Here is a 15,109-nt window from a genome sequence, read left to right as displayed (position 1 = left end):
TTATAATAATAATAATACTGAGCGAGATAAAAAGTCTTGGATATACAGAATGTACACGTACATACATTTATAGTAAAAATGAAATCAAACGGTACTAAGATGCATTGTTATAACATTCAAATGTGCTTTTATGCTTTAAGTGTTTACTGTGTTACAATGGGCTGTCAAAGATAAATAAACCCACACGATGCATTTTCTATATAAAAAGAACAAACATGAGATATAAGATGTAAAGATGACAATTGATACTGCTTTCTTGTCAAAAAAACAAAATGAATGAAATTCTTGCAAAATAATGTATATGGCATTTCGTCTGTACAGTACAAAGTCATTTAAAACGTGTCATTAGGAAGCAAAGTGAGTATAATTAATCTCAAAAATACAAAAAAGGGACAAAAGCACCTCACACGAATTTAATGGAAGACTTTTGTGTCTGGATAAGGAAAGAAATGTTGAATTAACTTAAGAAATATATATATTTCAACGTTATTATAACTTCAGTATTTTGACATACTGAATGATTCTTTTAATAATGTCTCTAGTTATTTTCAGATACAAAGTATGTCAAAACAATATGAAGGGATAAGTTACAACTTTGAAAAAAAATCGTTATCTTTTGAGAATAATTTTGAATATTTGGAAAAAAAATCTCAACATTTTAAGATTTTTTATATTTTGAGATTTCCAGATCAGTAAATCATACTTTTCCAATAAAGTATATTTAAAATGCCTTAAATTTGCAGAAATGGGCATTTTGAGAACAAATTCTTAATATTTTGCAAAAAATTGTTAATATTTTGAGAAAAATTGTTAATATTTTGAGAAAAAAATCTTAATATTTTGAGAAAAAAATCTTAATATTGAGAAAAAAACGTAATAGTTTGCGGATTGTTTTTTTACGATTTTTGGGGAAATTCTTAAAATGTTGCGGGAAAAATCTTAATATTTTACGGAAAAAAATCCTAATATTTAGCGAAAAAAATCTTAATATTTATCGAAAGAAATTGTAATATTTAGCGAAAATATCGTAAAAAAATCGTAATATTTTGCCAACCAATCGTAAGATTTTTCCGAAAATTCTTAATATTTTGCGAAAAGAATTCTTAATATTTTGCGAAAAGAATTCTTAATATTGAGATTTTTTTTTTTCATATTTTGAGATTTCTTTTTAATATTTTGTGAGAAATTCTTAATATTTTGAGAAAAAAATCTTTTAGTGCACAGTAACCTTTAAATATATCAGGGGTTAATGGGAGTGAATGTGAGTCAATGGGAGTACATTTTGGGGTCTTTTGTCCCCACAGGATAATATTTGTTCAGCAAAGCACGACGCAGACAGACAGCGGGGTCTCAGACTGAGAGAGACCCTTCAGTGTTTCACTAGAGCTGCACAGAAATACAACTGATAGAGAAAAGATAGCATTTAGGAGAAATAAAATACCCAACTCATGGAAATTAAATTGAAATTAAACTCATGATTCATGACCGGAGATATGGAGCCGAGGGGAGGAGGGTCACATTTGAAAACAACACCAAAAAAGAAAAAACAAGAAGAATTTTCATGATTTTTTCGTACATTTAGAGGAAAATTGTGCTTTTTTAAAACATTTTGTATTACTTATTTGTTGGTCAATAAACCACATTGCTTCCCTTTACAAGGTTGGAGCTCACATTATTTTTTATTATTTTTATTTGGACCAAAGAAATAGCCATAATACACCAGGGTTTTGTCTAAAGAGGGGCTTCATACCATATCTTTCTATAAAAACCCCTGATATGCTGTTGCATGTTTGCTCACATTTGATCATCTTATTGTTTTGCTCATTTATTTTTCTTCCAGGTTCAATTTGAGAACATTAACAGGCTTCATACTCAATGAATGATCAAATGTTTTATCAGTCAGTTTGATATCTGATAAGTGAAAACATCGGGTTATACTATTTCTAAATATCATAAGAGTAAAGAAAAAAAGGGTCTTTGGAAAGTGAAAAGCACATTTTGGATTTGTTTCTGATATATCTCTGCCTTCTTCACGCACGCACGCACGCACGCACGCACGCACGCACGCACGCACGCACGCACGCACGCACGCACGCACGCACGCACGCACGCACGCACGCACGCACGCACGCACGCACGCACGCACGCACGCACGCACGCACGCACGCACGCACGCACGCACGCACGCACGCACGCACGCACGCACGCACGCACGCACGCACGCCACGCACACACACACACACACACACACACACACACACACACACACACACACACACACACACACACACACACACACACACACACACACACACACACACACACACACACACACACACACACACACACACACACACACACACACACACACACACACACACACACACTCCTGTGTTTTCTGATTGGGTCAAACACCTCTGCTTATCTCGTCCCAAAGGAAGTGTTTGCGAACAAATAAAATAAAACAGCTTTGAACTCCTAGTTTATTTTTGCCGTCAAAAATTGGAAAAATGCAAATCCTTCAATGTTGATTTCCTTGAACACATTTCAGAAATGTGCCCCAAAAAGATCCGAAAGTTAAAGCAAAGAGACGTCAGTGTGTTGTCCTCAAACCCCTGATATGATGGGACAAATCTTCCAGGACATTTTGGATGCAGCTTCTATCAGTTTTACTTCTATGTCACATGAAATATAAAGCACACATCTAAAATATCAGATCATATTATTTAAAAACTGCACGATGCAGAAACAACTGGCCAGAGCCAACATTCAGATATTTAAAAATACAAGTTCCTCCCCTCCTTATTATTGTGCTCGAGAGTAATACCACTGATACGTGTTTAAAATAAATGTAATAACTTTCCAATATACTGCAATGTAAATCCGTAATGATCATTTACAGAAAGCCTTATACACTCATACATTCTGCCTTAAAACACCTGAAATTGTAGAAATATCTCAATAGTTATTCCTTTTTATGAAGAAATGTATATTTGTCCACTAGTTTGCAGCCATATTTATCTCAAGTTATCTATTTTAAATCCAAATAAAGCCATTTATATTACAATTGGACATAAAAGTCCCCTAAAAAATCCTAATTTCTACATTTTAATGTACCTAAAAACTCCCAGGATATGTGTACTTTCTATTTTTAATACGGAAATTGGATAACCTGGTTCATAAAAAGCGAATTGGATTATCGTTTAAATGATAAATAGGGTTTCTACATGTCATTTCTGAATTAAAAAGGCAGTATTTGATCAACTGACTGATTCAAGTTCAAGTTCAAGATAATGTTTCTGGATCTGAAGAAGCTTCTTGTTATCGTCGCACATTACCGTCCTCACCACACTGTCGCAGAGTCACAGAGAAGTGTAGAAAACACCTTAAAAAAGTAAAAAGCAGTGGATAATGTCTGTCAGTTGTGGAGAGTTTCTGACCGACTCGAGTCTACATGTCGGCTCGGACGAAGGAGGCGAACATCCCGTCCTCTTGTTCCAGGAGAGTCTCCGGTTTGTCGTACTCCAAGATGTTTCCTCGCTTCATCACGATGACCAGGTCGGCCTCGAGGATGGTGTGGACGCGGTGCTGCGGAGACAAAGCAATATATCAATCAATATTTGTATAGCCCAATATCACAAAACATTACAGCGAGTTAGAGCAAGACGAGAAGATAAGATAGTGTGTGGAATACAAATAGAAATACAACTAAACTCATAATTTAGTCATTATGCTGCTAGGGTTAGTTCTGTACGATACCAGTCACCTCTGTGGAAACATTAGGCGCTTTCACACCAAGTACTTTGCCGTACTTAGTTCATGAGAACTCTTTAGTTCTCATGAACTAAAGAGCAGATCGCGTTCACACCGGAATAAGTTCCCTGAGGGAGGATTAGGCAAATGAAGCCGCTGACGTCACTTCTTCTTCTACTTTGGGTTTACTGGCAGGCCGCAAACAACTTCACGGCGTATACTGCCACCCGAAGTCCCCGGCCGGAAGTCCCCCGGAGTTGGGGACTGGACTGGCTTCAGTAGAAGCTGCTGGGACTCCCAGCAGCTTCTACTGAAGCCTTCCACTGTATGTAAATCGCCAGAACGCCGACACCTCCTCATCTCCACCGCTCCCATGTTTTTTTTTGTGTTGCCATAAGTTAGTCTCTCTGCGTTTGTGCGCTGGGCTAATGCTAATGCTAATAATGCTAATGCCAGGAAAATAAAATGGCGGCTTCACAAAACTTTTTGGGAGTTTTACGGGGCGTGGTTTGCAATCCGCCCAGCCAATCAGAAATGGGAACCTTTTTCTCCCACGAAAGTCCCTGCTCTCTAGCAGGGACTGAAAAGGGGGTGAAAAGGTTCTCATGAACTAAGTTCTAGTTCCGGATTTTTTTGGTGTGAACGCAAATGTTCGGAACTATACTGGGAAAAGTACTCCGGTGTGAACGCGCCTATTGGTATAACTGCCTTTTTTCATTTATATTTGAGTCTTGTATGTCTTTTAAAAAATGGACCTTGAGTCTCTTCAATAAAGCTGCTGCTGCTGATGATGATAAACCAAAATAAGATACAACAAAAGACAATAAAAATACATAAAACATTCAAATGAATTACCATAAAAATAAAATAAAGTGAATACCATGAAATGCCAGCTCTAACCGAAGGCTTTAAAAACCTTCTTAAAAGTCTTGACACTCTCTGCCTCTCTGATTAAAACAGGGAGTTGGTTCCAGAGAAAAGGAGTTTAGCTGAATGCTGACTCCTGGTCTCCTGAAGCAAGAATTAGGCACTGGGAGACGTGGAAATGTCAATAAAATAATTACATTTAAACTCTTATTGCTTTGACGATTGAAACGTTGGTGGTTTTCAGGATTCATTTCCATGAACTTCTAAAATGACATTATAAAAGAGTGTATAACACATAGTGCTTTATGAAACTGTCCCCTAAATATACTGCAATACAATAAATATATAAAGAGACACTTAAGGCGCATTTCCACTACAACGCGGAGCGCGGTTTAAGCGTGCCGTGCCCGGCCCGTTTTTTGTTGCGTTTCCACTAGGGGTAGTTCCGGCTAACGGGTACTTTTTCACAGTTTTTCTGGCTCTCCAAAATCGAGGTTCTTTCCGGGCCAACAACCGGGCTGAGTATGCTAAACTAGTGATGGCAAGGGGGCTACAACTACAACAAAATGAACATATTTGACCGTGATTTATTTGTAATACACGTTTCTAAATGATGCCGAAGTAACAACATACTGATACCGGTTAGTAAACACCATGAATTAATGCTTTGACAAGTCTGCAGACAGACGGCAGGCGAAACACCTTTTAAAATGCGTGTTTTCTGAATGGAGATCGGCTAAGCTAACGTTGTATATGCTCCGACCGTCCACACTCACAACAACGGCCTATACAGACATAAATAAAGCAGCGACTGTATTCTCCATGACACAGGCAGTCTGTGGTTTGTACTTGTTTCACTTCTGTCTAGTTTCTGAACAGATATGAGGAGCTGTGAGCTCTGAGTGCTAACAGCTAACGGCTGATGTTGGTTTTGTGGTTCGCATTGAAGATGACGTCACGGCTCCGCCTACACTGCGTTACTATAGTTACTGCCCCAGTTCCTAAACTGTAATGGAAACGCCTTGAAAACCAATGTTGCTTGTTGCGTAGTGCTGGGATGCAAATCAGCTTATTAGAGGCCGAATGGGATAATTATGTCTGCATGTACGGTAAAACACGACCTAAATGCTCCTAAACTTTATTTAATGTGTAGTTTAAACCAAGTGGGATATTCTAGGGTGAACTGCAGGTCTCAAAATACATGTTACCCCGAGAATTTGATATAAAGTATGAATGCTTGTTGTTTGTATGTCTCCTGAATGTTGAACGTCTCTTGTTTGTTTTTCTGTATTCTTGATCTTGACCTGTATAATGACAATAAAGGATTCTATTCTAAATGACATCTGGGCATCTTAGTCTGAAAGAGTGGCATGATGATACAAGAGTGAGCATGCATTACTTAATTCTACAAAGCACTGAAGGTCGTTTTTAGATGTTGGTTAAAGGTCACCTATTATGCAAAATCCACTTCTTCATGTCTCTTCTACATCACCATGTGTCCCCTCTTCTTCATGTCTCTTCTACATCAACATGTGTCCCCTCTTCTTCATGTCTCTTCTACATCAGCATGTGTCCCCTCTTCTTCATGTCTCTTCTACATCAACATGTGTCCCCTCTTCTTCATGTCTCTTCTACATCAGCATGTGTCCCCTCTTCTTCATGTCTCTTCTACATCAACATGTGTCCCCTCTTCTTCATGTCTCTTCTACATCAACATGTGTCCCCTCTTCTTCATGTCTCTTCTACATCAGCATGTGTCCCCTCTTCTTCATGTGTCTTCTACATCAACATGTGTCCCCTCTTCTTCATGTCTCTTCTACATCAACACGTGTCCCCTCTTCTTCATGTCTCTTCTACATCAACATGTGTCCCCTCTTCTTCATGTCTCTTCTACATCAACATGTGTCCCCTCTTCTTCATGTCTCTTCTTCATCAACATGTGTCCCCTCTTCTTCATGTCTCTTCTACATCAACACGTGTCCCCTCTTCTTCATGTCTCTTCTACATCAACATGTGTCCCCTCTTCTTCATGTCTCTTCTTCATCAACATGTGTCCCCTCTTCTTCATGTCTCTTCTTCATCAACATGTGTCCCCTCTTCTTCATGTCTCTTCTTCATCAACATGTGTCCCCTCTTCTTCATGTCTCTTCTACATCAACATGTGTCCCCTCTTCTTCATGTCTCTTCTTCATCAACATGTGTCCCCTCTTCTTCATGTCTCTTCTACATCAACATGTGTCCCCTCTTCTTCATGTCTCTTCTACATCAACATGTGTCCCCTCTTCTTCATGTCTCTTCTTCATCAACATGTGTCCCCCTCTTCTTCATGTCTCTTCTTCATCACATGTGTCCCCTCTTCTTCATGTCTCTTCTACATCAACATGTGTCCCCTCTTCTTCATGTCTCTTCTACATCAACATGTGTCCCCTCTTCTTCATGTCTCTTCTACATCAACATGTGTCCCCTCTTCTTCATGTCTCTTCTTCATCACATGTGTCCCCTCTTCTTCATGTCTCTTCTTCATCAAACATGTGTCCCCTCTTCTTCATGTCTCTTCTTCATCAACATGTGTCCCCTCTTCTTCATGTCTCTTCTACATCAACATGTGTCCCCTCTTCTTCATGTCTCTTCTACATCAACATGTGTCCCCTCTTCTTCATGTCTCTTCTACATCAACATGTGTCCCCTCTTCTTCATGTCTCTTCTACATCAACATGTGTCCCCTCTTCTTCATGTCTCTTCTACATCAACATGTGTCCCCTCTTCTTCATGTCTCTTCTACATCAACATGTGTCCCCTCTGTGGAAAGAGACTCTGAAAGTTTCAGGAACAAAGATTCTCTCTCTTTTTGATCCATTTCTATAAAAACCTGTCTGAAAATGAGCTGATCAGATTTTGGCCACTTTATGTCATAACGATGTTTTGTCTTGTGTAACCATTAGCCAATCAGCAACCAAGATAACCCCCTCCCCCCCCCCCCCCCCCTTATCACCTGAATGTCCTCCTAGAGCACCATTGTGTTCTTTGTAACCAAATCTCTCTCAGAGGGGCGTGGGGAGGGGCTCCTTATTTTCATCTAAAGTAACAGACAGAGAATCAGCACTTTGGAAACAGGGCTGAAACAGAGGGGATTATGGGATGCTGCAATGATCTGTTTGGTGTTTCAGCCAATCAGAGACAGGCTCTGGATATATCTGAGACCTGTGATATATTGATGAAAAACAGTATAATAGGGGACCTTTAAAGGGAACCGCATGCTTATAACACGTCCACAGAAGAGCATGCAGAAGTTTTGACGTGATACCAACCAGACTGTCCCAGACTGCAGCTCTGACTCAGCCAGGAGGACCAGTGGAAAACAGAGAAATTGAAGAAGAAGGGGAGGAGGAAGAGGAGGAAGAGGAGGAGGAGGGTCTACTTGTGAGTCCTCACTAACACACTGAAGAGACTTTCCTCCTGAGACAACAGGTTGGGACCAGAGTCACTTTCCACCAAGAGACCAGAAGAGAAGACCAACACCTGCTCTGAGTCCAAGATGGAGGACACACGGTGCTGAGGGGAGGAGGAGGAGGAGGAGGAGGAGGAGGAGGAGGAGAGAGGAGGAAGAGAGAGGAGGAAAGAGGAGAGAGGAGGAAGAGAGAGGAGGAAGAGGATGGTGGGAAAAAATCATAACGAGAGGGGATAGAAGAAGGGAGGATGGGAGAAAGAAATGTGTAAAAGGACAGAAAAGTGCGACAAGACAGTATCACAGAAAGAGCAAAAAGTCAGCATTTAAGACCCTAAATGCATCTGGAATATCAACTTTTTTACATATTTAGTGGAGAAACAGAAAGTGAGAAAGGTTCAGGAAAAGGAAATGCATTAAGCATATCTAAAGGGAATATACTGCACATGGAGCTCAGAGAGAAAAGGAGCTACATGTCTGCATCTATTGGACAAAACTAACCGTGAACCTCCAGTGCTTCCCACAGATCTGAAATGTACATGTGGCGGGGGCGGGGGCGGGGGGCGGGGTTAGGGTGAGGTGACATGCCTGTGCGACGTGCCTGTGCGACGTGCCTGTGCGACGTGCCTGTGCGACGTGCCTGTGTGACGTGCAACAGCATTAACATGAACCTTTCTGTTGGTCGCTTGTGAGCAGACCCTTCACGCGATGGCAGAGCGAGCAGGTACAGCAGGGCCGGACCGAGACAATCAGTCAGGCCGGACATTTAAACACCCAGCCAGGCAACTACCAGTTTTCTTTGTGCCATTTTGCTGGATTTATTTGTGAATATTCACAGCGTTGCTGCCCATTGTGATGGCCCTGTAGTTTAAATCTACTACCCACAAATAAACAACATTGTAAATGTATTTAGGAACCTATCCATGTGATTTTAAGTGGGGGTGGACCTCAAATCCTCTAGGGGTGTCCGGGGGCATGCTCCCCCGGTAAGGTTTTATTTTTTATTTTGGAGTTAAATGCATCTGGTGCATTTTGAGGGGAAAATAAAGAGACTAGATCTATGGGAACACCTATATGAAACAGAACTGTATACATTTCAATAATCATAAAATCATGGCCATAACCAATAACATACCATTGCAATATGAAAAAACACGGAAACTTGTTTATTTATTTATTTTTGGTTCATTTATAGTTGTGAGTGTGTCTGTGCTCCTGAACCAGCCTCTCCTGTCTCCCTCTCTCCCTCCTCTCCTGTCTCCCTCCTCTCCCTCCTCTCTTCTTTGAGGCAGCAGCAAAGACTAGTTTGTAAAAGTTTATCTTACCTTTTTTCACCTAGTTAACTTTTTTATTTATTTATTCATGCATATTTGACTAATCACTCCCCCACCAAATGGAAATATGTGTTTACATAAATGGTGACCAAACCGTTTGAGACCCACTGAGAACTTAGACGAAGTTAACTATCTAAACACTCAGAGAGTCCTTTACCTCATCTGAGCTGAGGTTACCCCGAGCTTGAATGACACACAGAGACCAATCAAGGGCTTTGATTTATGATCTGTATGACAGTGGCCATGTCGGCAGGCCACATAATGTAGACAGCCAGTCACCCCGTGTGAGGCAGACCCACATTTGCGCAGCGTTGCGTTCACAATACATACAAAAAAAAGAAATCCTCAGGCCAACAGGCCTCTTAATCAATCATAACTTTTTTGTTTTACATTCGATTGCATTAAGGCTTTATGATATCCTTCACAGTAGACATTTGAACATATCAAATGGCTGATCACCACTTTCATTGAGTTTTGGATGATTTAGTCAACTTTGTAACACCCATGGTGTTCAAGGTCAAACATGACCGCCATGAAGAAAAGGAATTAGTAACCATCCGGATCAGATAAAACACACACACACACACACACACACACACACACACACACACACACACACACACACACACACACACACACACACACACACACACACACACACACACACACACACACACACACACACACACACACACACCACACACACACACACACACACACACACACACACACACACACACACACACACAACACACACACACACACACACACACCACACACACACACACACACACACACACAACACACCCCGCTCTTATGTGCCCATCCCCCCACATGGATCACACCTGGCACACGCAATACATGTTCAGTGTCTATTGTTTGTTCATGTATACCAGTAGTCTGATACAATATTTACAGTTTGAAAGGGTGTTAAATGAAATGTGGTGATGATTAATGGTTTTTGTGTTAATGTAATAGCAGTACACCGCAAACACCAAAGTAAGGGGGGGGGGGGAAACGAAGACAATAGGAGGGTTTTAACAGGCCAGGCCATCGGGAAACCCCCCGGTCCTCCCGATGGCCAGTCCGGGCCTGGGTACAGGAGGCGTAGAGCGAGGGATCATTGTCCACTAGTTAATCGATCGCAGATGGCGTCGTGGTCGCGGACAGATAAAAAAAACAAAAACGAAATGGGTCGTGAAATATATTTTGGCGGTCGTTAATATACCTGGGCGGCCCGCCCAAGTAAAGTCTATGTGTGGGAAACCCTGACCTCAGCACAATGAAACTGCTGGAAGTTGTTGAACTGGTTATAATAAATCTCGTGTTGTTATTGCTTTTTAACAACAACAACAACAATCAGTAGAAGAAGAGACGGAGAGACTTACTGCGATTGTGACGACGGTCCGGTCTGCAAACGCTGTCATCACGACTTTCTGTAAGATGTTTTCCTGCAAGAAGAAACATTTTTCACGTTAATTTCAGAGAAGATGCAACACACACACACACACACACACACACACACACACACACACACACACCACACACACACACACACACACACACACACACACACACACACACACACACACACACACACACACACACACACACACACACACACACACACACACACACACACACACACACACACACCACACACACACACACACACACCACACACACACACACACACACACACACACACACCGTGGCCATGTCTATAGAGGCGGTGGCTTCGTCCATGATGAGGATGCTGCTCTTCCTCACGAAGGCCCGAGCCAGACAGAAGAGCTGCCTCTGACCCACGCTGAAGTTCTCCCCGGCTTCTGTCACCACCGCGTCTGAAAACACACACATTACACTTTACAACGCATCACTTTAAAACTAGGGATGGAACGATATACTCAACTCACGATTCGATTCACGGTTTTAAGTTCACGATACGATTTTCTCATGTTTTTTTAAAAAAAATTTAACAGAATGAGCTTCGGACAAATTATGACACATGAGATGATACATAATTGGATTTTGAAAGCAAACCCCACATCAAAATAAAGTGCAGCTTGAAATGTATGCTCTGTACTGATTTTTAACCGGTTCACGATGCATCGTTACATCCCTACATTTCTCATATTTAAAATATTCGGACTATCAACATGTGAGAAATGTACATATTAATTGACTTTTCAGTGTCTCACATGTGAAATCTAAAATATATATACAAGCATTGGAGATGTATTACACTATATAAGGGGAGGCTGTGGCACAGTGGGTTAGTGCGCTGAACTTTGAAGCAGGGGATAGCAAGTTCGAGTCCCACTGCAGTCAGCATGTCGTTGTGTCCCTGGGCAAGACACTTGTCCACACTGTGATAAAAGCATCTAACAAGTGACATGTAATGTAATGTAACAAACAAATGCATAAATTACACCTTAATTCAACATGATAATCAACTCTTCCTGCAGGAGTTAAAAACAGACTTAAGGGTGCTATAAAAAAAAAAAATTCTGTGGTTTTAAGCGATTACCTAGCCCTCCAGGCAGCGTTTTGACCATGTTCTTCAACTGAGCGATCTCTAACGCCTCCCAGAGCCGATCATCACTGCACGTCCTCTCTGGATCCAGATTAAACCTGCAATTAAATGCAATATCTCTCAGTATTTGTACATATTTAATTACAGGAGTCAGAAGGCAATGGGAAGATGCATCTACCTGTTGTTATATACTACAGAAAGAAAGTTAACAATGTCTAAAGTAAGAGGTATTACCAGTATCTACCTTTCATTTATTAATTCTTTATTTAATGCACGCAAAAGAAGCCCGTTATTTCCATCAACTCACACAGATATGTTAGTCTTTGACCGTCACATTTTAACTGTAAAAATGCTGTGAAATTTGCACTAAAATGGTCAAAAAAGTCTAAAAAAAGGCACAGAATTTTGTGAGATTCTGGATAAAGATGCATGAAGATCTGTAACTTTATTAAAAATACTTTTAAGATATGTATTTCTACTGTTTATGTATATATTTAGTGTTTATTCCCATCTACTCAATCACCTACTACATCTACTTTCACACCGGAGTACTTTTACCCGTACTTTTCCCGTTTAGTTCCGTTAGTTCCTGGGATTTTGCGTTCACACCAAAAAGAGAACTTAGTTCAGAGAACTTTTCCCCCCTTTTTAGTGCCTGCTAGAGAGGTGGGACTATCCTGGGGAGAAAAAGTACCAATTTCTGATTGGCTGGGCGAATTGCAAACCACGCCCCGTAAAACTCTGAAAAGTTTTTTGAAGCCGCCATTGTATTTGCTGGCATTAGCATTATTAGCATTAGCATTAGCCCCGCGCACCAACGGAGAGAGACTAACTTATGGCAACACAAAAAAAAACGTGGGAGCGGTGGAGTGATGAGGAGGTGTCTGCGTTCTACTCAGCTTCAGTAGAAGCTGCTGGGAGTCCCAGCAGCTTCTACTGAAGCCAGTCCTCAACTCCGGGGACTTCCGGCCGGGGACTTCGGGTGGCAGTATACGCCGTGAAGTTGTTTGCGGCCTGCCAGTAAACCCAAAGCAGAAGAAGAAGAAGTGACGTCAGCGGCTTCATTTGCCTAATCTTCCTCAGGGAACTTATTCCGGTGTGAACGCGATCTGCTCTTAGTTCCATGGGGGAACTGGAACCCTAACCCTGGGAACTAATGGCGCATTTCCACGACAGGGCCTCGCTCGGCCTCGCTCGGTATAGCTAGGCCTCGTTAGGCCTTGGTAGGCCAGGCTCACTTTATGCTGCATTTCCATTACAGTTTAGTAGCTGGGGCAGTAACTATAGTAACGCAGTGTAGGCGGAGCCGTGACGTCATCTTCAATGAGAACCACAGAAAACCAACATCAGCCGTTAGCTGTTAGCACTCAGAGCTCACAGCTCCTCATATCTGTTCAGAAACTAGACAGAAGTGAAACAAGTACAAACCACAGACTGTCTGTGTCATGGAGAATACAGACGCTGGTTTATTTATGTCTGTAGGCCGTTGTTGTGAGTGTGGACAGTCGGAGCATATACTACGTTAGCTTAGCCGATCTCCATTCAGAAAACACGCATTTTAAAAGGTTTTTCGCCTGCCGTCTGTCTGCAGACTTGACAAAGCATTAATTCATGGTGTTTACTAACCGGTATCAGTATGTTGTTACTTCGGCATCATTTTGAAACGTGTATTACAATTAAATCACGGTCAAATATGTTCATTGTGTTGTAGTTGTAGCCCCCTTGACAGCGATTCTCTCTCTCTAGTTTAGCATACTCAGCCCGACTCAGCCTCGTTGTTGGCCCGCTAAGAACCTCGATTTTATGGGGCCAGAAAAACTGTGAAAAAGTACCCGCTAGCCGGAACTACGCCAAGTGGAAACGCAACCAAAAACGGGCCGGACACGGCACGGCACGCTTAAAGCGAGCTCCGCGCTGTAGTGGAAATGCGCCATCAGTGCTGGGAACTAAGTACTTGGTGTGAAAGCGGCTCATGACTAAGTAGAGCTTTTTATTTTCTTTAGATAAGACACTGAATGATGCAGTTTACCTTACATACAGCACAAATAGATAAAATACATCTCTTTGTCACATTAGGTTATTGGCGGTTATTGTTGTTAATGTTACACTCAATTAATTCCCTTGGTTATTCTCAATATTTAAACTCCTCTAAATTCTCCGTGGTGGAGTCAGGACATCTCAGATAATAAAGAGAAACAGTTACTGTCGACCATTCACCCCGGGCTTACGTTCACATAAACGGGAGAAACGCCAAGACAGACACACACACACACACACACACACACACACACACACACACACACACACACACACACACACACACACACACACACACACACACACACACACACACACACACACACACACACACACACACACACACACACACACACACACACACACACACACACACACACACACACTTTCTGTATCTCACACACTCTCTGTCTCTCTCACACACAGTTACGCAGAGTGCCATATCTGTCCAAACAAATAGCACATGCTCTTTGTCTTTTATAACAAACACAGAGTCAACGTGTCTTCTACTAATACAAACAGAGAGGGAGGAGGAGGGGGAGGGGGAGGGAGAGGAGGAAGAGGAAGAAGAAGACCTCCTCACGTTCTGCTGTCTGTGAAACACTCAGATTTCCAGCTGGTTTGACCTGCTGACCCCACAGCTGTGACTGTGTGTCATCATGTGACACAAGTCTTCAGGACAAACACGTCTCACTCCTCTCTGTTAATGATTCACTGGTTGCTGCAGTTTCAGGCTTTGCTTGAAATTTAATGTCACTACTAAGGTTTTCTTTATTCTTCTTTAAGCTCTGATGTCATAGAGTAGAGCAGTTATGACGTATTTTTGTAGGAAGTTAGCATCTTGTTCCCTCGACAAGATGTTTGAAATCAAATTTATATTTACACATTGTGTTCAACAGGATCATCTCCACATATCAACATCACTTTAAGATCTTTAGCATAAAAAGCTAACATTAGACTATAAAGGAACTACAGCACGGTCACATGACTTCACGTCACCACCGCTAAGCTAAAGGCGGCTAATGTTGGGCTATAAAGGAACTACAGCACGGTCACATGACTTCACGTCACCACCGCTAAGCTAAAGGCGGCTAATGTTGGGCTATAAAGGAACTACAGCACGGTCACATGACTTCA

The 15,109-nt window shown here is 41.6% G+C and overlaps 1 protein-coding gene across 4 annotated transcripts in view; it reads right to left on the bottom strand.

Annotated features, from left to right (window-relative positions):
- Window positions 1-2,350: 2,350 nt before the first annotated feature.
- abcc9 (ATP-binding cassette, sub-family C (CFTR/MRP), member 9) overlaps window positions 2,351-15,109 on the bottom strand; it is a 95,499-nt gene continuing 82,740 nt past the window's right edge. For 2 of the 4 annotated variants that reach the window (XR_004555965.1, XR_004555966.1), the window contains 5 exons: window positions 11,930-12,033; window positions 11,110-11,243; window positions 10,788-10,850; window positions 7,929-8,172; window positions 3,377-3,588 (listed from right to left, as the gene is read on the bottom strand). Coding sequence is in view for 2 of the 4 variants with exons in the window: in XM_034131430.1 (XP_033987321.1) it covers window positions 3,451-3,588; window positions 10,788-10,850; window positions 11,110-11,243; window positions 11,930-12,033 (439 nt within the window). In the remaining 2 variants the exon portion in view is untranslated. Of the gene's footprint in view, window positions 3,589-7,928; window positions 8,173-10,787; window positions 10,851-11,109; window positions 11,244-11,929; window positions 12,034-15,109 lie in introns of all 4 variants that reach the window. The other 2 variants (XM_034131430.1, XM_034131431.1) reach the window with 1 other exon arrangement.

Source organism: Trematomus bernacchii, unplaced genomic scaffold (genome assembly GCF_902827165.1).
Source record: "Trematomus bernacchii unplaced genomic scaffold, fTreBer1.1, whole genome shotgun sequence".
Taxonomy (NCBI): domain Eukaryota; kingdom Metazoa; phylum Chordata; class Actinopteri; order Perciformes; family Nototheniidae; genus Trematomus; species Trematomus bernacchii.
The sequence above is the reverse complement of the archived record's forward strand: the minus strand, read 5'-3'. Positions and strand labels throughout refer to the sequence as shown.